Consider the following 26611-nt stretch of genomic DNA (forward strand, 5'->3'; position numbering starts at 1 on the left):
AGCAATTACAACTTGCAATAACAAAGCAAATTAGATATTCTCCTGAGCTTTTGATGTGGGCAGCAACCATTTGCTTTTCATTTCCTGGTGCCTGCCATCACTTGAGAAAAACAAATGTGTTAGCATTACCTCATCCTGCCTATTTAAAGCAGTTTCTATGCAAAATGGGTCCAAATAAACCAAGTATTACAAATCCAATTGCTCCAGCCAAATATCTTTTTCTTCTGTTTGACAGTGTGCACTTGCTTAAGAGTAACAGAAATAACTGGTTGAATGGAAAAAGTGAATCATTCATAATGCGAAATATTGAGGACACATTTGCTTTCATTTACGTCTTTGTACATGTGATGAAGGGAATGCTGCATGTGAGTATAATGTCAGTGAAGCAAAATTTTCAGTTTTGAGGAACCTGTTTCATTCTGAGAAAAATAAACTGTTGAAACTTAGCCCAAAGCCAGTGAGAAAGTATATACAACTTCTATTGAGAGACAGAATGTTTCCCTTGCTCTCAGTGTTTTTGATTCTAAAAATGTGGCAGCACTAAAAACTTTAAAAAGGCAAGGGATTGAGATTTCTGATGGCACTACTTAGTTTTCAAAATTAATCAATAAATGGTGGAGAGTTTCTAATGTGCAGCATCCCATGAAAGGGAAATACATATCAGATGATAATGCTAGCCCAGTCAGTGACCCGTGGACTCCAAACTTCTGTTTCTCGAAAATTTAAAAACATATTTTGATATCTGACATGCGCTGCATACTCATGGAAAACTAACCAATGAAACATATACTGCTTTCTCTCACACACTTGCAACAACAGTTCAGTTTTGCAGATACATTTTTAACACATACAACTGGTCCTGCATTCTTACAGCAAAATTACACACTGATTCTTTAGAAGCAAGATCTGGAGCCTATAGAATGCTAAGTGGCTTAACATATAATGTTTCAGTCAAGCAAATTTTGGAATATGAGAGGAAACTCTAAGTAATACGTCTACTAAAGCTCAGATCTACTAAACATGGTATATTTACTTTACATGAATTTCAAGCAAAAGTGAATTATAGCATAAAACACCAAACATATGAAAATTTAGATACATTAGAACTTGCTCTAGAGGAACTAGCAAACATTCCCACGATGAACGAAGATTTGAAAGTCTTGGTTTGTATTGCTAGCTACACTAGCACAACAGTACTTGAAAAGCTCACAAAAAGATGGTAAATGTTCAGATAGTGAAGACATGTTACAGAGAGAGGATGAAATTTTGTTGCAGTGCGAAACCAAAGAACTCCTTTCCTATTTCAACCTACTGAATTTTGGGGGATTAAAATGTCCTTCTTCCATTATGATTTCCTCGTCTTGTAACATATATAAATTTTTTCAAGTTCTGATTAGCAACATATATGAATCAGAATTTCTCAAACTTGAAAATCAAAGAGAGGCAGTGCTTGCCTTAGGAACTGAATTGTGTGAAAATGCCATTAGTAACCTCAGTGATGGGTGCAAATGTGGCATTCCTTTAAAGACAATAATCAAGTATTAAAGTGCATTCCAATATTTTTATTAATGATTATACAAAACTCTTGAATGAAGAGTGTGTTTCTAAGGAAATTGCTCAAACACTAATATAACAAAAAAGAAGAACTCATGAAGACAGTACAGCAAAAATGAAAAAACGCAGAGAGGCCAAGCTGAGCAGCAAATAAATCCAACAGGTTACTCAAAATCAAACCACTTCTAGCATATTACAGTGACTAGAATTAACTGCATGTCATTTAATACAGTTATGAGCTTTAGCTGCACCCTTCACTTATTATTGCAGTGTAGCTTCACAAATTATTGTTCGTGTCCAAATATGCAATTTGCTTGTGTAGTGTAGTGTAGTAGTGTGTTTGGATGTGATTTTGAGTTGCATCTCCAAATTTTACTTCATCATAGTACTTGTTGCATAATTTGTGACTTTAATACAATTTTTTTTTAGTCCACCAGATAGTGCTACTATCTCCCCCCATTGTACATTGCAACCCCTTCTCCATCACCATCTTCAGATTGCTGCTTCCATTTCACATGACTGTTGCTTTCCAGTCTGAGCTGCCGAAGTTGGCAGTCATTTGCGTATAAGGTGGGCTTGCTTGTGTGAATGAATGGTATGTGTTTCTTTTTCTTTTTCTGACAAAAGTTTGAACTGTTTCAGGCGGGAATGGGCCATGAAGTGGTTTGTTATACATCATTTCATGCACCAAACAATTCAATAAGTAGCTACCTGAACACTAATTTCATATGTAATAAATGTTGCTTATTTAATATTTATTCACCATTAAGTACTACCAATTGGGGTCCAGCTAGTCTGCACCCTGAAACAGTCTGCCTTCTTCCTCCAACTTGGCTCACACATCGCCTCCTTACAGGCTGAAAATTAACATCTCATTCTCATTTACTCCAACACATACAAAAGAATTGAATTCAATTCAACTGCTCCCTCTTTTGAGTCATCAGCCCTCTGACTGGTTTGATGCGGCCCACCACGTATTCCTCTCCTGTGCCAACTACTTCATCTCAGAGTAGGACTTGCAACCTACGCCCTTAATAATTTGCTGAATGTGCTCCAATCTCTGTCTTCCTCTACAGTTTTTGCCCTGTACAGTGGAAGTCATTTCCTGATGTCTTAACAGATGTCCTATCATCCTGTCCCTTCATCTTGTCAGTTTTCCACATATTCCTTCATGTCTCCGATTCTGTGCAAAACCTCCTCATTCCTTACCTTATCAGTTCACCTAATTTTGAACGTTCATCTGTAGCATCACATCTCAAATGCTTTGATTCTCTTCTGTTCTGGTTTTCCCACATCCATGTTTCACTACCATAAAATGCCGTGCTCCAAATGTACATTCGAAGAAATTTCTTCCTCAAGTTAAGGCCTAGCAGAATTCTCTTGGCCAGGAATGCCCATTTTGTCAGTCCTAGTCTGCTTTTGTGTCCTCCTTGTTCTGTCCATCATTGGTTATTTTGATGTCCAGATAGTAGGATTCCTTAACTACATCTACTTTGTGACCATCAATCATGACGTTAAGTTTCTCGCTGTTCTCATTTCTCCTACTTCTCATTACCTTCATCTTTCTTCGATTTACTCTCAATCCATATTCTGTACTCATTAGACTGTTCATTCCATTCAGCACACTGTGTATTACTTCTTCACTTTCACTCAGGTTAGCAATGTCATAAGTGAATTTTATCACTGATCTCTTTTCACCTTGAATTTTAATTCCACTCCTGAAGCTTCCTTTTATTTCCATCGTTGCTTCTTTTATTTAGAAATCGAACAGTAGGGATGAAAGACTACGTCCCTGTCTTACACCTTTTTAATTCAAGCAATTTGTTCTTGATCGTCCACTCTAATTATTCCCTCTTGGTATATTACCAATTTCTCCATACAGCATAGCCCTATTTTTCTCAGAATTTTGGACATCTGTCACTATTTTAAATTGTCTAATGCTTATTCCAGGTCTACAGATCCTATGAATATGTCTCAATTTTTCTTTATTCATGTTTTCATTATCAATCACGGTGTCAGAACTGCCTCTGTGGTACCTTTATCTTTCATAAAGCCCAACTGATCATCATCTAAAACATCCTCAATTTTATTTTCCATTCTTCTGTATATTATTCTTGTCAGCAACTGGGATGCATGAGCTGTTAAGCTGACTGTGCCATAAATCTCACTTTTGTCAGCTTTTGCAGTCTTTAATTTTTCCAAATGTCGGATGCTATATCACCAGATTCATACATTCTACACACCAGCGTGAATGGCTGTTCTGTTGCCACATCCCCCAACAATTTTAGGAATTATGATGGAATGTTATGTATCCTTCCTGCCATATTTCATCATAAGTCCTATAAATCTCTTTTAAATTCTGATTCTAATATTGGATCCCTTAACTGTTCTACATCAACTTCTGTTTCTTCTTCTATCACATCAGACAAATCTTCTCCTTCATTGATGCCTTCAATGTACTCTTTCCACCGACCAACTCTGCTCTGTGCTTAGCAGTGAAATTTCCATTGCACTCTTAACGTTACCACCCTTGCTTTTAATTTCACTGAAGGTTATTTTGACTTTCCTATTTGCTGAGTCAGTCCATCTGACAATCATTTCTTTTTTGATTTAAACACATCTTGGGTCAAACAACACAGACACTGGCCTGTAGTCAGTTGGTGTGTAGTGTGGTTTGGTAAGTTGAAGTTCTTGCCCCTTTTCAAACAAGGCATGGCAGTGAGTGCGCTGACGGCTCAGTGAGGCACTTAACCTGCACTGTAAGGAAGCAGTAAAGAAAGAGTGTTTCCATGATGTTTTTGAGGTGTTTTTCAAGTTATAAATTGAGGCCATTCACTCAGGTTACAGTAAACATAAATCAAGGTGTTTATTTAAGTACTGTCAGGGCCCAAACACGGCCATTTCATTTATATCGACATGAAGAGTAGACTGTGAGCACTTCTGTCTTGCAAAAAAACAGCAGCCAGCTTAGTTTGAAGAACACTCAGTAACCCTATCATACATTAACTAGCCCACTATATTGCCCAATCTTAATGTCACAGAAAATGTCTGGGACATAGGATACCAAGTGAACCATAGCAATAAACAACATTGCAACTAAGTAGCAGTATGGGATCTGATCAATGTGAATGGTTCCAGCTGATATGGTATACCTGAAGAAACTTCTGGACACACTCTTCCTTGCTGAATTGATGCCCTAATTGAGGCTAGCCTGGTGTCTCCAGACATTGGCTAATTTTTTTATTCAATGTGGATATGACATGGAAAAGACTGGAAGCTATATGATGCTGTTCAGCACAGATGATGCTACTGTATATCACAAAGTTACATTGCTAGAAAACTGTAGTGAAATGCCAGACGACCCACAGAGGATCAACACTTGATGCAAAGACCCATCACTGTTTACGCTCTTCACTGGTCTGCTGCCAGATATGATTGTCTTCGCTACACGATATTTCAGTGATCCACCTGGCTGCCATCTTCAGGTGCGATCACCAAGTACACAATGAGGCTGGAACTGAATGAACATCAGGAACGGTGGCTCCTTTACACCCCGGGCACAGGCCACTGCGCTTGCATAAGAAGCAAAGAGTTGCCCCGTGTGAAGCGAAGAATTGACGCTCTGCTGGTGGTAGAAACTGGCAAAAGTGATAAATCTCAAATTAAGATGTAGTGGGTCATAAACAGACTGTTGTTGTTTTATATCAAATAAAATAGTGTTCCATATCCATGTCTTCCATATCGGCAGTGCTGCAATTCTTCGCTTCGCTGGGGACAGCTCTTCTGCTTCTTGCACAGGTGCAGTGGCCTATACTTGGGGTATAAAGGAGCCACCGTGTCTGATGTTCATTCAATTCCGGTGTGATTGTGGACCCAGCTATCACACCTGAAGATCGTGGCCAGATGAATCACCGGAATATCATGCAGTGAAGACAATCATATCCAGCAGGATACACATGAAGAGCATAAACATAGAAGACACCGGGAAAATCTACAGAATCACATCACACCCATCATTGTTTGATAAAACAATTGGCAATCAATCATCAGACACAGCCATAATCATAAAATTTGCAGGCGTACAGATCTGAAGCATTTCCTGTAGAATGACCACATAAGACTTGTTGCAGATTCCAGACTGAGACTCATTCGAAGAAACCATGGAAATCGAACAAACCCATGAACCAAATTTAGAATACTGCTTGTCAATTTGGAACCCTTATTAGACAGAATTAATAGAGGAGACAGAGAAAATCAGAAGAATTGTGGGAAATGATCACTTAAAAATGTGTACTTCCTTACTCATGTTACCGATCCCATGGGAACAGTTGGATGCACGGACAACACCTAGCCGAGAGCCAAATTCATCCCAAACTGAGCGTGAGGTGTCTCCTGTCACTGAATCAACAGCAGCTGATATTCAGATTTTTAGTTCACCAATGTCACAAGGTAAGGGAGGAACACTAACACATTGTTTAACATATCCCCACAGGAAGAAATCACTTGGTGTTAAATCAGGGGACCAAGGAGGCCTAGAGTGTAAAGCCTGGTCTCACAGACCTGTACACCCTATCCAACATTGAGGCGCGTTGGCATTGAGGAAACTGCATGCATTGTTGTGGCAGTGCGGTGGTGCTTCATCTTGCTGATTGATGAAATTGTCAGAGTCAAGTTGTGGGAATAACCAGTTCCGTAACATTGCAAGATATGATTGTCCTGTTACAGTTTCTTCCTGTTACAGTTTCTTCTATAAACCTTGCTTTGCAAAATAGTACAAAAAACATTCACTTCTGGTGAATCACATTCATGTTAAATTATTTCATGAGGATTTTTGAGCCCCCATATACGCACATTATGACTGTGAACCTTACCGCTAATATGGAAAGTTGCCTCATCGCTGAATATCAACCGTGCCATAAAAATGTCATCTTCCATGTCCTCTAGAATAGCACTGCTAAAGTCCACTTGCTTCACTTTGTCAATATCTTGAAGAGCTTGTACCAGTTGTAATCGTTATGGTTTGAGGGCTAAACAATGCCGTAACACACGTCACACTGTCATGCGCGGTCACGCAAGTTCTCGGCTAGCGCAATGCATAGGCTTGCGGGGGCTCCGCTCAAATGCTTGTTGGATTTGTTCCACTGTTTGTCCAGGAACGCTTGGCCAGCCAGGACTTTTGCCTTTACAGAGGCACCCTGTTTCTTCAAACTGTTTATACCACTGTCGAATGTTCTTTGTTGATGGTGGTTTAGCATGAAATCGAATATGAAATGCCCGCTGAAATGCGATCACTGACTGAGTGTGACTAAATTCAGTAACACAATACACCTTCCGTTGCACAGATGCCACACTGCGTGAGACTGGCTGCACACTCCAGGTCAGTGCTGGTAGCGACATCTAGAGGATTTTTTCTGAAACTCTAGACCATGCCAATTTCACCTAGCGCTGTTTCAGTTACCTAGTGACATTTGTCTCAATATTATTACAAGTTAAAATCAGGTCATTCTTTTCTTTTTGGGACACCCTGTATTTGTACATGCAACAGCGTCATCTGTCCTCATGTGTGTGCCTCTTACCAGAGGAAGTACTTGCATATCTTAATCAAATCCAGCCTCACTAAAAGCCTACCATGTTCTACACATAAAGGGATGATGTCTCTGTTGTATAGCTTTTAAATGACATCATTGTGAGTGTTCAAGTGTCTCAGAAGCTAGAAGATAAGCTTGATGCTCGGCGACTAATATGCTACGGGCTTGTATGGAAATAGAGAATAAATGCTTCGAAGATTGTACTCATTGTGTCGAATCGTATTATGTAGAACACATTACACAATGAAAGCATTTTAACAAATATAGTACAGTTCAATAGTCAAAGTATAAATAGATTTTTCTAAGAGTAATTAATGTTCCACATTTCGCATTTTATTCTTCTAATCAATAAATATCTTTACTTCACATTTTGAAAAGTAGCCTATTTGTTAATTCAGGTTAAAGCTAATCTCATTCCAAATTTGTTCCAAATCCATCAAGCCATTTCAGCATGAAAGAGCACAAACATACTAATACACAAACTTTCACATTTGTAACAACAAAAACAAACAATATCTGATAAAATAATTAATTGGATAGATAAAAAATCTACTCAACAAGCAGCGACAGAAGTCTTTCCTTCTCATCCCATCTGGTAAGTCTCTCCTGAACTGGCTCCAAAAGCTTGCCAAATTATAACTTTTTATTTTGTGTGTGTTCTGCCACTGCTTGGTGAGTAGATATTTTGTCCATTCAATTAAATTAAACTTTTGCATTTATAATAAATATGGGATTATAGAAATTGAAGAAGATGTAAATGAAGTTGAAATAGGAGATGTGATACTGGGAGAAGAATCTGTCAGAGGTCCAAAAGATCTAAGTTGAAACAAGGCCCCGAGAGTAGACAACATTCTGTCAAAACTATGATAGCCATGGGAGAGCCAGTTATGACAAAACTCTTCCATTTGATGTGTATGATGTATTAAACAGGCAAAATATCCTCAGACTTCAGGAAGAATACAATAATTTCAATTCTAAAGAAAACAGGTGCTGACAGATGTAAATATTAACTGAACTATCAGTAAGTCATAGTTGCAAAACACTAACACGAAACCTTTATAGAAGACTGGAAAAACTGATAGAAGACAACCTTGAGGAAGATCAGTTTGTATTCCAGAGAAATGTAGGGATACGTAAGGCAATATTCACCCTAAGACTATCATAAAGGTAGGTTGGGGGAAGACAAACCAACATTTGTAGTCTTAGAGAAAGCTTTTGTCAATGTTGGCTGGAATACTTTCTTTGAAATTCTGAAGATAGCAGGGGTAAAATACAGGGACCAAAAGGCTATTTACAACTTGTACAGAAACTAGACAGCAGTTAAAAACCCAGGGGCATGACAGGTAAGCAGTGGTTGAGAAATGAGTGAAACAGGGTTGTAGCCTATCCATGATGCTATTCAATTTGTACACTGAGCAAGAAGCAAAGGAAACAAAAGAACAATTTGGAGTAGGAATTAAAGTCCAGGAAGTGGAAATAAGCACTTTGACGCCTGTCAATGAAACTGTCATTCTGTCAGGGACAACAAATGACTTGGAAGATCAGCTGAATTGAATGGATAGTAATTTGAAAAGAGGGCATAAAATGAACATCAACAAAAGAAAAACAGGGATGGTGGAATGCAGTTGAATAAAATCAGGTTATAGAATGTAGAATGTCAATGACCAGAAAAGCATTACTGGAGAAGAGATGTTTGCGAACATCAAATATAGATTTAAGTGTCAGGAAGTCTTTTATGAAAGCATTTGAATGGAATGTAGCCATGTATGGAAGGGAAACATGGACAATGAACAGTTTACACAAGACGAGAATACAAGATTTTGAAATGTGGTGCTACAGAAGAATGCTGAAGATTAGATGTGTAGATCATATTACTAACAAGGAGCTACTGTACAAAACTGGAGAGGAAAGAAATTTGTGGCACAACATGAGTAGGAGATAGAACATATTCTGAGACGTTAAGGGATCACCAGTTTTGTACCGGAGGGAGTGTTGGGGGAGGGGGAGGGAGAGGAGGAGGGGGGATAAAAATCGTACCAGGACACTAAGAGATTAATACACAAGCGGACTCAGAAGGATGGAGGTTGCAGTAGTTAATCAGAGATGAAGAGGCTCGCACAGGACAGAGTAGCATGAAGAGCTCCATCAAACCAGTCTTCAGACTAAAGACAACAACAATAACAGCAACAACATGGGATTGACCGGATTGAAGAAAACCTTGGTCAGATGACACATCATTTTCTCTTCTTCTATCTTTCTGTTGAAATGGAAGACAAATATCATTGTTTGTTAACTAAAAAAATAATGAAATTAATAGGAAATTTGACTATTCTTACCTTATTTCTTCAGCTTTTTTACCCTGTCTTTCTGAAATGGCTGATGTAGCACCTTATACAATCTTGAGGCTTTTTGTGGGCCAAGCCCAGGGCAAAGTGTCAAAGAATCTTGTGATGCTTTTATTATCTTCCCTAATGATCCAAAAGTTGACAGTAAGGTTGCAGCATCTGTCCGGTTAACTGATCTGACAGATGTGAGAGCATTTGAAATCTGAAAAGATACAGTAAATAAATAAAATCTTTGTTACATTGTCTTACATTTCAAATATTTTCAACAGTCACATGTGGCAATGACAAATTAATTAGAAAATTTGCATAATTCCAGTGTGGTTGGCATGAGAATGGGCTTAGCTCAAAATCAATCACCGACTAAATAAACATCCCACTCGAGGTATGAATTAAAAAGGTTTATTCATTACACGATGCATTTCTGACTCTGTGGGTCCATCTTCAGGTGTAATTCGTCTTAATACATGATTTATTTGTTCTCCTGAATGACATGAAGTGTTAGGTTACAAACTGAGGAACTACTTGATTGAGAAGTAGCGGCTCAGGTCTCATAAGCTGACATACGGCCAGGAGAGCAGTGTGCTGACCATATCTGCATCCAGTGGTGCCTGTGGGCTGAGGATGACATGGCACCCAGTCAATACCATTGGGACTTACAAGGCCTATTCGGATGGAGTTTAGTTTGGTTTTAGTTTAGTATTGGTGCTGAAAACACAGCAGCAGTCAGCATTAATAAGAAGCGCAAAAATGAAGTAAGCTCATATGGTTTGTGTCAGCCTTTGCCCAAAGCACCATTGTTATGTGACAGATAAGATAAAAACCTAGGAAATTGAAGTAACTGCACATGTCAGAAATGAACACCATATACTGTAGAGTAGGGTGTTCATTACAAATATGTACAGTAAGCACAAATTTAGTTTCATGTGTTCTTATCCTGTCCATCACATAAGGATAGTTTATACGACAAAAGCTGATACGAGGCATAGAGGCTCTCATCATTTTCATGCTTTTTAGTGATGTTGACTACTGACGTGTTTTCAGCACCTGTTAGCCAATAGGTCAAAATTACAATAGTAGATACTGCAATAAATGTGCAGTCAATGGTGCATATTAAGTCATTTTTTAAAAAGAGGCACAGTTTTGTTTAGATAGACACAAACTATCTTGAGAAAGTCTACTTACAAAGTTTCAACAACCAGCTTCAGATGATGAATTGAGGAATATACTACACAGCCTCTTATGTACTGTTCTCATAGGAGTTCATGAGGATAGTGTAATGCACCATTCTTTCCAACTGCTGTTGAGGAATGGAACGGGAAGAAGCCCCAATAATTGGTAAAATGGGGAATGTTCTCTGCCATGCACTTCACACTGGTTTGTAGAAGTAGAATCACTGTCTTGAATGGTGATGCATGCATTGTTGCAATGGTGTGTACACTGGACACTGTCACATGATGTTTCAATCATGTTTTGTGTGTTACTGTTGTCATTCTCCTCCTCACCAGTTAGTTAGTATTTTTTCCTGGCAAAAGGCATTTAAATTATGTGGTTTCAGCACGTTCTTAGTGATGAAGAGATTTTATGTATTCTACAGAATCCAGAATGTGATTTATCAGATTCAGATGGTGATTTTCCGTCAGAGACAACTGGCAGTGAAAATAATGAGACTGAGGAGTTACAATCACTACATGACTCCCCATTTCAGTTATCTCCACAACAGTGTCAAGAGACAACTGACTCAACCAAAGATGGCAGACAGAGATGGGACAGAATGAAAGGTCTCAAACATGCTGTCACATGAAAGAAGTCAGCACTGGACATCCTGCAGGAGGTCCCACTATATGTGCCTGCCACCAAGTGGGTAGCTCATCATCAATGCAGTCTGACATTTTGACTGATGCATCATATCACCATGACAATGAAATGCTTGGAATGGAATAAAAAACGTCCCCTGAACATTGTCATTGGAGTAATTTGGGACAATGATTGCTATTACATTCCCCAGATGTGCTTTTTGCGCTAAAAGTGTTTGCTCAAATGATCTTGGTTTTTGTGGGCCTAATTTTATGAGATAAAGTGATGAATGTACACAATGTATTACATTGCCAACAGACTTCTACAAAATCCCAAACAAACTGTTTCACAAAGTTTTCTCTGGTATCACAGAGAATCAGAAAAATCATCAGTGGCTCATGGTAACAGCCAAAACAATGATGTTAACACATCAATTTCAACAATGACACTGAAGTACCAAGTAAAGTGACAGTAATGAATGAAGACAGAGTTGTCAACCACCCAACAGAGTTTTTGAATTCACTTGTTTTGCCAGGAATGCCACCTCATGTTTTAATGTTGAAAACTGGCATGCCCATAATTCTTCTCTAAAACATAAATCCAATGTGACTTTTCAATGGTTCCAGGCCTTCAGTGAAGAAGATGATGAACAATATTATTGAGCTACAATATAAAATGGAAAATTGTCAGGAAAGACGTACTGCTGTCGTGTACCCCAATGAATCTGAAAGATGCCATCTGAATTCTAATGTTGGCAGTTTCCAGTGGGGCATGCATTTGCAGTGACTGTCAAGGAAGCACAGGGATAATAGCTACATGTGTATCAACTAAATTTGCCAAATTTATGCTTATCATATGGACAGCTGCACACACATCAGAATATCCTCTGATTTATTCTGGTATGCACCAGACAGGAAAACAACAAATATTTTGTAACGGAAAGCGCTTCAATAAACAGAATTTAAACACAAAGCCTTTTATTCTCTGAGTGGCACTGCAACACCTGCCAAGGTACTTGCTTGTGACTGATAAACCAGAATGGGAAATAACAAAAAGCAAGGCAATAGCAAGAAAGTCAATCAAACAAAGAAACAACTGTAGGATCAGGAAAGACATGTCTACTTGGAAAGTGCAAAGGTAACAAAACATCTGTGAGAAATGCCAAAAAAATAGTCTGTCTGCAGAAAATCTGTATGAAGAACTTCAATAATTTGTTTAAAGTGTGGTTTCAATGTTTAGAACAAAATGCAATGCTTTTGTAATCAAAAGAGTTATCTAAATGTGTTAGAGCTTCACGTTAAGCATCTGAAATGTGTAGATGCCATACAGATGAATGGAAAATATAGGTCTTACTTTAATCTTGTTGTGAATTTTAATGCAAATCTTAGTGGGATCAAATGACATCTTCTCACTATTCTAAAGATATAGATTTTTTCACAGTTCTAGTGTTAATCATGTTTAAAAAACAACAGATTGTTTTATATTAGACCATACATACTAGAAAGCCCTCACATATATGTGATATTACCAGTTTCGAATGTTCCATGATAATTGATAAAATATTTATTTAATAGTCTGTATAACAATATGTATTACATTACCTGCTGGTATGGGTCACGGTCCTGTTTCTCCATTATCATGTCGGGTGGCTTATGTTCAAACATTTTATAAGTTTCAATTATGCGTCCAGCTTCTTCTGGACTCCAAGCAAGCATTAATGTTAAATCTGCAAGGATGCACATGCGCGTTAAGTACTTAAGGGTATGGTGTGGATCCAAGGTGTCCACCTGAAGAAACACAAGAAAATTATTTACGCATAAGAAAATGGGTAACAAGTCAAAAACAATAAGATATTACTTCCAAATAACCATAAGAAGCATAGAAAGGAAAAGGTGTCTGTGCTCATGTACAACCTTACGTGTCAAAAATAGGTTTCACTAATTAAATGACTGAAAGAGAACGTCTATTTTAATTCACACTGCCACAGTTAGGTATACATCTTCTTAGCACATGAGTGACATTAACTGTGGAATTGGCCCTTACAAACTACCATTTCTCACCATAGCCATTATGTCATTTGTGTACAGAGTCATTGACAGACATCAAACTGAGAAGCAATTACTAAACACTGTTCAGAAATATGAGTATTTTGTTGGAGGCTGAAGTCTAATTTATTTTCTTGTTAAGAAAAGGGAAAAAAGACTCAAAGGATTAAAGCAGCTCTGTAATACAGGCTGATATTCTTACCTCACTTTCCACAGATATTGCAAATTAAAGTCTGTCAGGAAATATGCTGTGAGTTATTGATAATTTACAAAAATAGCTTAAGGATGGTGCTATCAAATCAATACAACATGTACATCCCCTATTAGAAATGGCATCACACTCAGAAGAGAAGTAGTCACTAATCCACCTATTCGGCATATTCTGTATGTCAGAAATGTCCAGATGTTCACGTAAATACTGCGGAGAATGGATAAAAACTAAGTATGCCCTTAAATTAACACTAAGGAAAGCAAAATATGCAGGACAACTGTCAGATGGTCCAGAATCACTGAAAGATCATATACGGAGTAGCTGGAATACTCTGTGATAAGATTAAGGGTAATAGATAAGTAGTATATCTAACACTAACACAAAATTAAATTAGAAGTACCAATTGTATAACAGGGAGAAAACTACTGGCACTACAGTGACATAAAAGGTTCACTGTGTAACAAGATTGGGATGTCACTAGGTCTCCTACTAGTTAATGGCACAATGGTCAAGAACAGACTCAGCTAGATGCATAAAATCAGTTCATTTTATCCTGGTTGCCCAACATATGAGATAAACTGTTTTAGAGGCCATCGAGACACTGGGCATTCTCACAATGCATGGCTTCAGTCATCAGGGTTAAATGGGATGCTAGATGCCATTAGGGAGGTATCCCTACTTCAAAGTTTATCATTACAGAAAACCTGACAGAGCTTACATGTACAAGGATTTGAAACAATAAAATGTGACCTAGATTTGGTACGTGGGACACCCACAACTGAGAGGTATGATAAATTAATTTAGAGAGATCTGCTTCAGTTGGATTAACTATTTATTCAAACAAAGACCTGTGACAGGATTTTAAAACACTATCTTCAGAAGTATGATATTATTGTATTTTGTAACAAAACATTTCTTCAGGCCAGTGAGTGTAAGAACTCCAATCACTGCACATTGGCAGGAACTGTCCGCAACCAAGCAGCCATACAGTAGGAATGCCAACCATGGTGTTCCTACTGTGCGACTGCCCTACGGTGAACAGTTTCGGCCAACATGGAGTGATTGGAGCTCTTACACTGACTGGCCCGACTGCATGTTGTGTGTTACCAAATACAATAATTTCTTACAACTGACAATAGGATTTTATAATATCCCAAATCCGGTCATGGTTTTAATAAATAATTAGTGCAATGGAAGTAGATGTCTCTAAATTAATCATAAATAAAATGGGAATTAAAAAGAAACAAAAAAAAGATAAGCACACAGTGTTCTATAAGGGCACCAGAGAGAAGACCTAGACTGAAGTGGGAAAGAGGAAAGTAATGAAAACAATAAAGAGGATCCAAAATATATCCAGCTTTATGCTTTCTCCGAACAACTAATCATATGCACAAATATATAATTTTTAAAGACAAATTTTCAGAAAATTAAAAAATGACTATCATACTTCAATATTAAATACTTCAGTTTCTTTAATATGGTCTAGTCTCTCTCTCTCTCTCTCTCTCTCTCTCTCTCTCTCTCTCTCTCTCTCTCTCTCTCTCTCTCTCACACACACACACACACACACACACACACACACACACACAGAGGCATGTATGTAATCAAATAATTGAAAAATACAAATGTTGTACCTGCACAAGTAGCACTCTCAATTCATACTGGCTACCCAAGAGTTTGAGTCGTTCATGAATATAATCTGGATTCAAGGTGTGGTATCGTAAACTAAGAAACAGTGCACAGGTCGTTCTGCCCATGACATAGTCAGGAATAATTTCCGAAAACTCCCATGGAACATTATAAATACTCTTCAGCAGTGGGTTTCCTTTCTGTAAAGAATAATAATTTCAATATTGTTTTTTTCTTGGGAAAAAGACACAGTTCAGTCAAGAGTATTAGTCATAGGTTCAAATACAAATATGAACAAACAGAGCAAAACATGCAAACCTAAGATGAAAACATCCTTAAAAAGACGTTAGCTATTCATTTATTGTGTGTTTCATTTTGGTCCTGGAGTAAATTTTCCAGATGTACTGAAAGGAGCACAAGGGGCATAGCAGCATTTTTATGGTCCTGGAGTCACCGCTGGTTGTTTATAGAGTGTGCAGTGACAGTGTAGAGAGATGTTGAAGAAACAGTGCAAAATATTTTTCATTACAACTTATCTTGTGCAAATTGTGTATGAACTATACAACATTGTACAGTAGGGACCAACCAAATGAGTTGTTAAGGTGCTGACCTCATTTTCGGATGGATGGAATTTTTGTGTCTGTCCATCCATCCTGATTTAAGTTTTCCTAAATCATTCAGGCAACTGCTGGGATGGTTCCTTCATCAAGGTCACAGTCAACCACCTGCCCTGTCCTCACAATGCATACGTACATATTTTGTGTGTGTGTACATCTCTGAGCTATTTATTTTCATTCCATTATGATGACAAATCCAATATGATTATAAGATGATCCCTGGGTAAATAAAAGAAATTAAATTAAATCACTCAAATAGTTTAATTACGTCTGATGAAGGCAATGGCAAACCACCTCTGTTAGGACCTTGCCTATTACAGCAGTGCAGGTCTCCCTGCATCGTCCCCTATGCTCCTCTGAGTATGGGACCTCCTCCTCCTCCTCCTCCTCCTCCTCATCATCATCAGTTTCATTACTGGTTTTGACTCCTTAACAAGTCATCATCAGATGATACTAGACAAGCAGGCTAGATGATGGTTGTCTCCAGATGCAATCCACAAGTGGCCAAATTAACACATTCTGGCTGTTTAGTGTACACTTGCTACTGCCAGTTTCCAATGTGCTATTAGTGGATCATGCCTGTAGATAGGCATCATCTATCCCACTTCCCGTATTGTCTGAAGTATCTATGTTTCAAAACCAGTAATGAAACTATTTGTGTGACTTGAGGCTGAGAAATATTAAACGTGCAATACAAGAACTTTGTCAGAAGACATCCATTGCGTTCCCTTAGGTTTGTGTATGTTATTTTATTGAGGTGAAAAAATATTAATGAATTACTAATTAAAAAATTGATAATTACTTTAATAGTTCCAAACAAAAATAAAATTCCACTGAGGAACTGTTAAATTATGAGAACACAGAATGGCTGGCCATTAACTACCTTCAAAAAATAAAATATAAAGTACTATAATACATCTGGTTACAAAACACCATGTGCTGTGGCAAGCATGTGGGCAGCTGTGCTGGGCCAGAAATAAAGATGAGTCAAGAAGTAATTAATGAATATAAAATCAGGTGACAGATTCGGGTCCTTTTAATGAGGAACAAATCTCTGCTGTACCATAATTTGCTTATGAATTTTATTCCAAAGTATCTAAAGATTCAACCGTGAATTAAAGCATCTAAATAATTATAGAAAGGGAAAAAACCTTATAATAATAATAATAATAATAATAATAATAATAATAATAATAATAATTCCCTACCCACAGAGGAACTAAAACCTGTAAACACGATTTCAGTTGCCACCATTTGGAGATGAATTAATAATTTGTTCAATAAGGCAGTGGATGTTAAAAAGATTCAAGTTTAAATGGAATGTCTCCTTGGTCCTGAAGGGCACATGATACAGAAAAGCCCACTGTTCCAGTGGCTCAAGTTAGGAAAACTCTAGGGTGAAAAGAAGTGGCCACTTCCACAGCCCAGCAGGTGACAGATAGCCACTTGACCAGCCACCAAGTTGGCACCAGAACTGTAACCCCCCCCCCCCCCCCAGGTGTAGGCACACCAGTGCAATGTGGCAAGCAGCTAACAAAAGCCCCGAGCATCACTGCTCCAGAACATTCTGTAACAGCTCCTTGGAAGGACCGCCACCTACCCTCCTACCTGCGACTGCTTCTTGTCTATACGTCCACTCCACCGTGCTGCGGCGGTAAAGTTTAACAGTCCAACAGTCCGCTACTGAGGGTACAGTTAAGTAGTAACACTCAGACTTGATCGCCATTTCGGTAGTCTGGCAATTATAAGTATTCTGCAATACTGTGGGAAAGCAGCAGTGCAGTTATGCTGTAAGGTTCACCACAGTACGCTGCCCTCCTCCTAGTTGCCTAAATCTACTTCTCATGGTTCAGTATCCTCTCTCCGAAATGTTTCAGTTAAAGTTGTGTAGTTACAGGTCAATGCTCTTTCTATATGTCGTTCTGTGAATATTTTATGTCAGTGGAGGGTGCTGTCAGTTAAGAGTACCTTGTTCTTCTACTGATTAATCATCTTCATCAGGTGTTGCGACCAATGGTCTTATGCGTGACAAACTGAGAAACCTGGCCTTTCCTGGGTATTTCTTTATAGCTGTGCCCGAGACTTTGTACATGTGAAATTTATTTTTTACTTATAAAGCTTCTTTATATACAATGTTTGAAGTAGTGTGATTTGGGATAGGAATCATCACTAATGCTGGAGACAATCACAAAGAACTGGCCGTGTGAAAAGCAACTGATCGCAAGCTCCATGCCCACAACAGGCAGTGTCTTGAATTGTTCTTCGTTTATGGTCATTATATGACAAGTTCACTTGGGACTGTTCACATTTAAAGAGAAATGGTAAACTGTTAGGAATACATGGGATTTAGGGTATAAAAACTCACTTGCATTTGCCACTTCCCATCAAAATTTTTGCTGCTATGATTTTGTGTTGGAGAGCAGTAAATTTAACCCTTTGTACTCTGTAATGCAAACACAGGGTGTTTCCATGAGCTATTATTTAAACTGCTGTAGCTTGGAAGGGAGGAGGAGGGGACATCACATCACGGAGAATTGTGCGAGTCTCTTTGTGGCAACAATGATTCCACTGACCATCAGTTATGGTCTACATTAAAACAAAAAAGTACACTTTCATTCAAATATGTTTAATTGCTCATTACAACACAAAACTTTTCATTGTGTGATATTTTTTTGCAATCTTCAGTGTGGATTGTTTCCATTGACGTTTCAATAGAATTGTTTACAAATGGATGTTCATACATCTCACATGCTCCATTCTCGAATATGACTTTGCTAACGATCGGTGCTGCATAGTACTGTCATCTAGGGACATCGACATTAACTCAGTGTTGAACTGTAGCAGTTGTATTGAGCGAAAGGTTGTAATTATTACATTCAAGTTCGTAGATGTTAAATAGGTAGTTCTTCACGCATAGTCCTTTATGAGGGAGAGATTATAGAGCTTTTAGAGGAGTGTCTAAGACAAAATGCTAATGACAATAATTTTGATGACAAATTACTGTCTAGATTTCTACCAGCGTTGGTTATTTTTCTGTCCAAATAGCAAAACTCACCTACTACCTTTAGCATATCATTTTCTAATTTCATTCCCTCAGCACTGCCCGATTTACATCAAGGACACTCCAGTAGTTTCCTATTTTATTGATGATAACCTTATACATTCTCTTCAATTGATCTTCTAAGCCATCCCTGACAGAATTCCAAGCTCACAGCCATACCTTCAAGATTTTACTTCTACTCCATGAGTTTCAATTCCATTTCCAAATTTCTCATTGATTTTCTTCATAGCCTGCTACATGTACAGACTGAATAACACTGGGGACAGGCTACAGCCCTGTCTCATTGCCTTCTCAACTACTGCTTCCCTTACATGTGCTGTTCGATTTTAGTACAAGTTGAAGGTAAATTTGTACCCTGGATTTCTTCTCTTCTCTTCTAACTCCAGAATTTCAGGCTGTACTCCAGTCAACAGTCCCCCCCCCCCCCCCCTAAATCTACAAATGTGGGTTTACATGTCTGCAAAATATATTCTAATTAATAGGGCTAGTATTGCTATCCATGCTCCAACATTTCTGTGGAGGCCCAACTTTTTTCCTCCCTGGTCAGCTTCTAACTGTTATCCCATCCTGTAAATAACACGTTTGTACTTTGCAGCCATGACTTATTAGCTAATGGTTCAATAATACTCATTCCTGCCGTTTTTTGAATTGGAATTATTACATTGTTCTTGAAGGCTGGTTGCACGTATCTTGGATACCAGGTGGAATAGTTTCGGTTATCCCTATCTCAATAATTCTGAGGGAATGCCCTCTACTCCAGGGGCCTTGCTTAGACTTCGGTCTTTCAGTGCTCTGTCAAATTCTTCTAGCATTACTATATATCTCATCGTATCCTTATCTACTTCTCTTTCTTTTCTATACTACTTGTCATCACATATCTTTCCTTTATTTAGGTCCTTCTATATATTCCTTCCACCTTTCAGGCTTCACTTCTTTGCTTATTATTACCTGAGCTGAGCTCTTTATGTTGAAACTACTGGTTCTTGTTTCTCCAAAAATCTCTCTAAATTTCCTATACACGGCGACCATCTTTCCTATAGACGCACATGCTTCTACAGCTTTGAATTGTTCCTCTAACTACACCTGCTTTGTCATTTTGTACTTTTCAGCGCTTTCATTTTTAGTCCATTTCCCATTTGCTTGTACAATTTTCATATTTTCTCCTTTCATCAGTTAAAGTTCATACATTACATATTATTTAGGTATTTCTATTAGGCATGGCATTTGTCTAGTCCTCTGCTACACTATTTCATCCCCCCAAGCTACTTATGCATCTTCTATTATGTTTATTTTGCTTACTTCAGTCAGCAGTTGCCTAATGCTCCATCAGAAACTCTCAACAACCTGTAACACATATGTTAAAAGGTTACCCTAATGTCATGCAATAATGTTTAAGACTTCCAGTCTGGGCAGGAGATAAATGTGGTGTTTTGATGAGCAGGAGCTTCCACCACAGCAGTTTGCTGACACAGCTGACACAGCACAGCGACACCTGCCTGCTACCAACATCCTTGCTAGTTTTTCTCTGACGGTACGGGTACCGTCATATAAGAGGATAAGAAAAATCCAGGGCCCCTGATTGGACACTTTCAGACCAGGAATGCCATTGTCACTGATTGAGGAGTCTTGAACCACTGCATTGCACTGTTGGGCACCATTGGATACATGTGCTGTATGACATCAGTGATTAAAAAAAATGACTTGATACTGTGCTGTGATAGGAAGTGCAGACAGCTGTTGAAGCTGGCATTCCTACAATTTACTTGAAGTGTTCATTATTGACGTCAAGTTCCTCACTGTCCCACAATTTTCACTTAACAGTACTCCGACATCTCAACAAGTCAACGACCTGGTGCTATCAACTGCTGTTATCTGTGGAAGATGGCAGGTAGGAGACATCTGTAGATACTCTTGGTGAGGTATAAGGGATCTGCCCCTGGTGGCGTTATTTGGTTCAGGTTCATAGGGATGTGAACTGGCAGTAGGTGGCTAGCACAAGTTCGGTAGTTAACAGTTACCAGCTCCGAGCATAGCAGCAATAACATGAAGAGAGAATCAGGGGAGTTCGTCGATTGCGAACCATTATTACCTCAGTTACAGCCAGCTGAAAACTTTTGGACGTGTGGGTCATGTACCGAGGAAAGGAACACATTGTAAGCTTCAGTGATCAACCAGACCTGCAGGTGTACCACCACTCTGTTGAAGCTGTGTGTTGGCTCCACAGTGTGTTTCCTGGATTGTTGTGTGGATGTGTTTATGATTATTGATTCCACTTGTGTCTCTAGGCAGGAAACTAGTGTGTGCACTCCTATAAAACTGATTTGTTTCTTTATTTAATGCTCCAATCTGAGTGCTATTTGCAAAATATGATCTCACCTCTCTAGATGGCTGCTGTAACACATTTCATTTGTGGCAGCACACAATTATATATCAAGTGGGTTAATTTCATGTGCCATGCCCTGCTTGTACTATTACTAGAGTACACAGTTTCATCTGTTATCTTATTGGATGTTTATACTATCAAGTTTGATTGCATTCGTTCATTTTTGTGGTAAAGGTAGGGCATCTTAATCTTCATTATTAAGTCTTTCTCAGTGAGGACTTTATTTAGCATTTGTTCTACTATCTTATATGTTGTTTTATTGTTATTCTAAAGTTTACGTTTATCTACTTTAAGTCAGGGGTTCGTTAGCCAACTGAACACATTAGCTTGGAGTTTAGTGCTCTGCTCCACATGACAGTTACTTGTTTGTTTATTTTGGCTGACTTTAAGTTTCCTTGATTTGACTCCATTAACTCATTGAAAAATTAGTTACTTGTTTTTCTTGTTGCTGTAATTCTGACCGTTGTGTTGCGGCATTCGGTCTACAGTAGAGGCCTGGCTGAATTCCTGTACTGAACTATTTATTTCTCTGTTAATTAGGCTGTCATCTGTGTTTCTTCTGGTGGGATTTGGTTGAAATCTGCCCAGATGGAGCCAAGTCAGCATTCCACTGAATGGTCACTTAATCATCCTGAGCCCACTCTGTCACTTAATCATCCTGAGCCCACTCTGCATTGCCAAGACAGTTCTGTGTAGCATATCAAGATACTTATTTGTGTCTTCATCGCCGTGTGCCTACTGCAGCTCTTCTTTTACTTCTTTTTTATTTCTAACTCAGGTAATTTGCTGGAGTGTTAACTAGCTAAACTGGCAATTGAGTAGTAACTAGATTTATTTACTTAAATGGTTTATACAAGTGTGGCTGGGCTAACTGCATATTATTAATCTAATTCCTTGTATGCGCTATCGGTTTTTGAACTGGCTAAACACTAGGAGGTTTCAGATCTATTAGTTTCATGAAGGCTCTCACAAACTATTTGTACCATTCAGGACACAATTGTTTTGTTGTAGAATTAACCGGCTAATTTGCATTTGTTGGTAACACCAAAATGTAAAGTTGATGATAGATGAAGCCTATCTTAGAGCTGCCTACAAAGACCTCTTGGAAGTTCTGGTACGTAATACTGATGGTTGCAACTGTATGATCAAAGGAAAATTTCAAGACTGTCCTAGCAAACAAGCTTTAGCTCACATGTCTGAAGAACTGGAAGAAGGTGATTTGATGCCTGACTATACAGAATGCAAACAATGAGTGACAAAAGACAGAATGGAAATGGTTGTTGATGTTGCTGTGGTCTTCAGTCCTGACACTGGTTTGATGCAGCTCTCCATGTTATTCTATCCTGTGCAAGCTTCTTCAACTCCCAGTACTTACTGCAACCTACATCCTTCTGAGTCTGCTTAGTGTATTCATCTCTTGGTCTCCCTCTACGATTTTTACCCTCCACGCTGCCCTCCAATGCTAAATTTGTGATCCCTTGATGCCTCAGAACATGTCCTACCAACCGGTCCCTTCTTCTTGTCAAGTTGTGTCACAAACTCCTCTTCTCCCCAATTCTATTCAATCACCTCCTCATTAGTTATGTGATCTACCCATCTAATCTTCAGCACTCTTCTTTAGCACCACATTTCGAAAAAGTGTATTCTCTTCTTGTCCAGACTATTTATCGTCCATGTTTCACTTCCATACATGGCTACACTCCATACATATACTTTCAGAAATGACTTCCTGACACTTAAATCTATACTCGATGTTAACAAATTTCTCTTCTTCAGAAACGCTTTCCTTGCCATTACCAGTCTCCATTTTATATCCTCTTTACTTCGACCATCATCAGTTATTTTGCTCCCCAAATAGCAAAACTCCTTTACTAGTGTAAGTGTCTCATTTCCTAATCTAATTCCCTCAGCATCACCCGACTTAATTCGACTACATTCCACGATCCTTGTTTTGCTTTTGTTGATGTTCATCTTATATTCTCCATTCAAGACACTGTCCATTCCGTTCAACTGCTCTTCCAAGTCCTTTGCTGTCTCTGACAGAGTTGCAATGTCATCTGCAAACCTCAACTTTTATTTCTTCTCCATGGATTTTAATACCTAATCCGAATTTTTCTTTTGTTTCCTTTACTGCATGCTCAATATACAGATTGAATAACATTGGGGGGAGGCTACAACCCTGTCTCACTCCCTTCCCAACCACTGCTTCCCTTTCATGCCCCTCGACTCTTATAACTGCCAACTGGTCTCTGTACAAATTGTAGAAACGTAGGGTCAGTATTGCCACACGTGTTCCAACATTTCTACGGATTCCAAACTGATCTTCCTCGAGGTCGGCTACTACCAGTTTTTCCATTTGTCTGTAAAGAATTCACGTTAGCATATTGCAGCTGTGACTCATTAAACTGACAGTTCGGTAATTTTCACATCTGTCAACACCTGCTTTCTTTGGGATTGGATTTATTATATTCTCCTTTAAGTCTGAGGGTATTTCTCCTGTCTCGTACATCTTGCTCACCAGATGGTAGAGTTTTGTCAGGACTGGCCCTCCCAAGGCCGTCAGTAGTTCCAATGGAATGTTGTCTACTCCCGGGGCATTGTTTCCACTCAGGTCTTTCAGTGCTCTGTCAAACTCTTCACGCAGTGTCATATCTCCCATTTCATCTTCATCTACATCCTCTTCCATTTCCATAATATTGTCCTCAAGTACATCGCCCTTGTATAGACCCTCTATATACTCCTTCCACCTTTCTGCTTTCCCTTCTTTGCTTAGAACTGGGTTTCCATCTGAGCTCTTGATATTCATACAAGTGGCCCTCTTTTCTCCAAAGGTCTCTTTAATTTTCCTGTAGGCAGTATTTATCTTACCCCCAGTGAGATAAGCCTCTACATCCTTACATTTGTCCTCTAATCATCCCTGCTTAGCCATTTGGCACTTCCTGTCAATCTCATTTTTGAGACGTTTGTATTCCTTTTTGCCTGCTTCATTTACTGTGTTTTTATATTTTCTCCTTTCATCAATAAATTTAAATATTTGTTCTGTTACCCAACGATTACTATTAGCCCTCGTCTTTTTACCTACTTGATCCTCTGCTGTCTTCATTACTTCATCCCTCAGAGCTACCCATTCTTCTTCTACTGTATTTCTCTCCCCCATTCCTGTCAACTGTTCCCTTATGCTCTCACTGAAACTCTGTACAACCTCTTGTTCTTTCAGTTTATCCAGGTCCCATCTCCTTAAGTTCCAACCTTTTTGCAGTTTCTTCAGTTTTAATCTACAGTTCATAACTAATAGATTGTGGTCAGAGTCCACATCTGCCCCTGGAAATGTCTTACAATTTAAAACCTGGTTCCTAAATCTCTGTCTTACCATTACATAATCTATCTGATACCTTCGAGTATCTCCTGGATTCTTCCATGTATACAACCTTCTTTCATGATTCTTGAACCAAGTGTTAGTTATGATTAGGTTATGCTCTGTGCAAAATTTTACCAGATGGCTTCCTCCTTCATTACTCACTCCCAATCCATATTCACCCACTATGTTCCCTTCTCTCTTTTTTCCTACTCTTGAATTCCAGTCACCCATGACTATTAAATTTTCGGCTCCCTTCACTACCTGAATAATTTCTTTTATCTCATCATACGTTTCATCAATTTCATCATCATCTGCAGAGCTAGTTGGCATATAAACTTGTACTACTGTAGTAGGCATGGGCTTTGTGTCTATCTTGGCCACAATAATGCGTCCACTATGCTGTTCTGAGCCATCAAGGAATCACAAATTTAGCATTGGAGGGCAGCGTGGAGGGTAAAAATCGTAGAGGGAGACCAAGAGATGAATACACTAAGCAGATTCAGAAGGATGTAGGTTGCAGTAAGTACTGGGAGATGAAGAAGCTTGCACAGGATAGGGTAGCTGCATCAAACGAGTCACAGGACTGCAGACCACAATAACAACAACAACAACAACAACAACAACATGCTGTTTGTAGTAGTTTACCTGTACTCCTATTTTTTTATTCATTATTAAACCTACTCCTGCATTACCCCTATTTGATTTTGTATTTATAACCCTGCATTCACCTGACCAAAAGTCCTGTTCCTCCTGCCACCTAACTTCATTAATTCCCACTATATCTAACTTTAACCCATCCATTTCCCTTTTTAAATTTTCTAACCTACCTGCCCAATTAAGGGATCGGGCATTCCATGCTCCGATCCGTAGAATGCCAGTTTTCTTTCTCCTGATAGCGACGTCCTCTTGAGTAGTCCCTGCCTGGAGATCCGAATGGGGGACTATTTGACCTCCGGAATATTTTACCCAAGAGGATGCCATCATCATTTAACCATACAGTAAAGCTGCATGCCCTCGGGAAAAATCATGGCTATAGTTTCCATTTCCTTTCAGCTGTTCGCAATACCAGCACAGCAAGGCCGTTTTGGTTAGTGTTACAAGGCCAGATCAGTCAATCATCCAGACTGTTGCCCCTGCAACTACTGAAAAGGTTGCTGCCCCTCTTCAGAAACCACGTTTCTCTGACCTCTCAACAGATACCCCTCCATTGTGGTTGCACCTATGGTATGGCCATCTGTATCGCTGAGGCATGCAAGCCTTCCCACCAATGGCAAGCTCCATGGTTCATGAGGGGGATGGAAATGGTGACAATCATGAAGCCATGAGATGATTTTTTGAAGTGTTGGTAGCTAACAATGAAAATGCATCATTTTATTGCTAAAGCTCAAGGGAAATTTATGATAGACAAAAAGGAAACATTGGCAGTTAATGATTGCTTAGTTCTTGCTGACTTTTGGGAAAACTAATCCTTTGTTGTTCAAGATTAAGTACAAAAGCACCAATGAGTAAACAAAAAGGCCACAATTCATCTATTTGTGTTCTGTTATAATAATACTAATAATAAATAATAATAATAATATCTCCTTGCACAGAGAACATTTTGGATTTGATGTGGAATGGAACTTTTTCACATCATGCCCTGGGAAGATGGGAAGAACACACATGATAGTGTCAACTTGCTCAAGTACATGATCAGATCAACATATAGTGATAGTGAACTTCAATAATGCGGAAAACTTGTACCACTAACACTCCAAAATAAAGACAAAGCAGGCTTGTATTTCTGATGAACTGCATTGGACTGCCAAAGTTGATAATACTGATTGTGAAAACCAAGATGCACATGTAACATTTTACCACCCACCAGGACCAAGGACCTCATTCAAAAAAGTTGAGAAGAATGAAGTTCAGCTGTCAGTTAAAAGTGTACTGACGAGATGTCTCCCCTGGAATTTACAGCCCTGTCTAGGTGAACTTTTAACCTAACACCCAAATTTAATGAAGAAATTTCTCAGATGTTTTATGA

General features: G+C 38.7%; 1 protein-coding gene across 1 annotated transcript in view; it reads right to left on the reverse strand.

Moving 5' to 3' along the window:
- The window catches only part of LOC126283521 (DNA excision repair protein ERCC-1), a 111233-nt gene that overhangs the window by 77035 nt on the left and 7587 nt on the right, over positions 1 to 26611 (reverse strand). Inside the window, exons 3-5 of the mRNA XM_049982278.1 lie at positions 15172 to 15366; positions 12883 to 13068; positions 9479 to 9689 (exon numbers count right to left, since the gene is read on the reverse strand). Coding sequence (XP_049838235.1) covers positions 9480 to 9689; positions 12883 to 13068; positions 15172 to 15366 — 591 coding nt within the window. The 3' untranslated portion in view covers position 9479. The remainder of the gene's footprint in view (positions 1 to 9478; positions 9690 to 12882; positions 13069 to 15171; positions 15367 to 26611) is intronic.

This window comes from Schistocerca gregaria, chromosome 1 (assembly GCF_023897955.1).
Source record: "Schistocerca gregaria isolate iqSchGreg1 chromosome 1, iqSchGreg1.2, whole genome shotgun sequence".
NCBI classification, from domain to species: domain Eukaryota; kingdom Metazoa; phylum Arthropoda; class Insecta; order Orthoptera; family Acrididae; genus Schistocerca; species Schistocerca gregaria.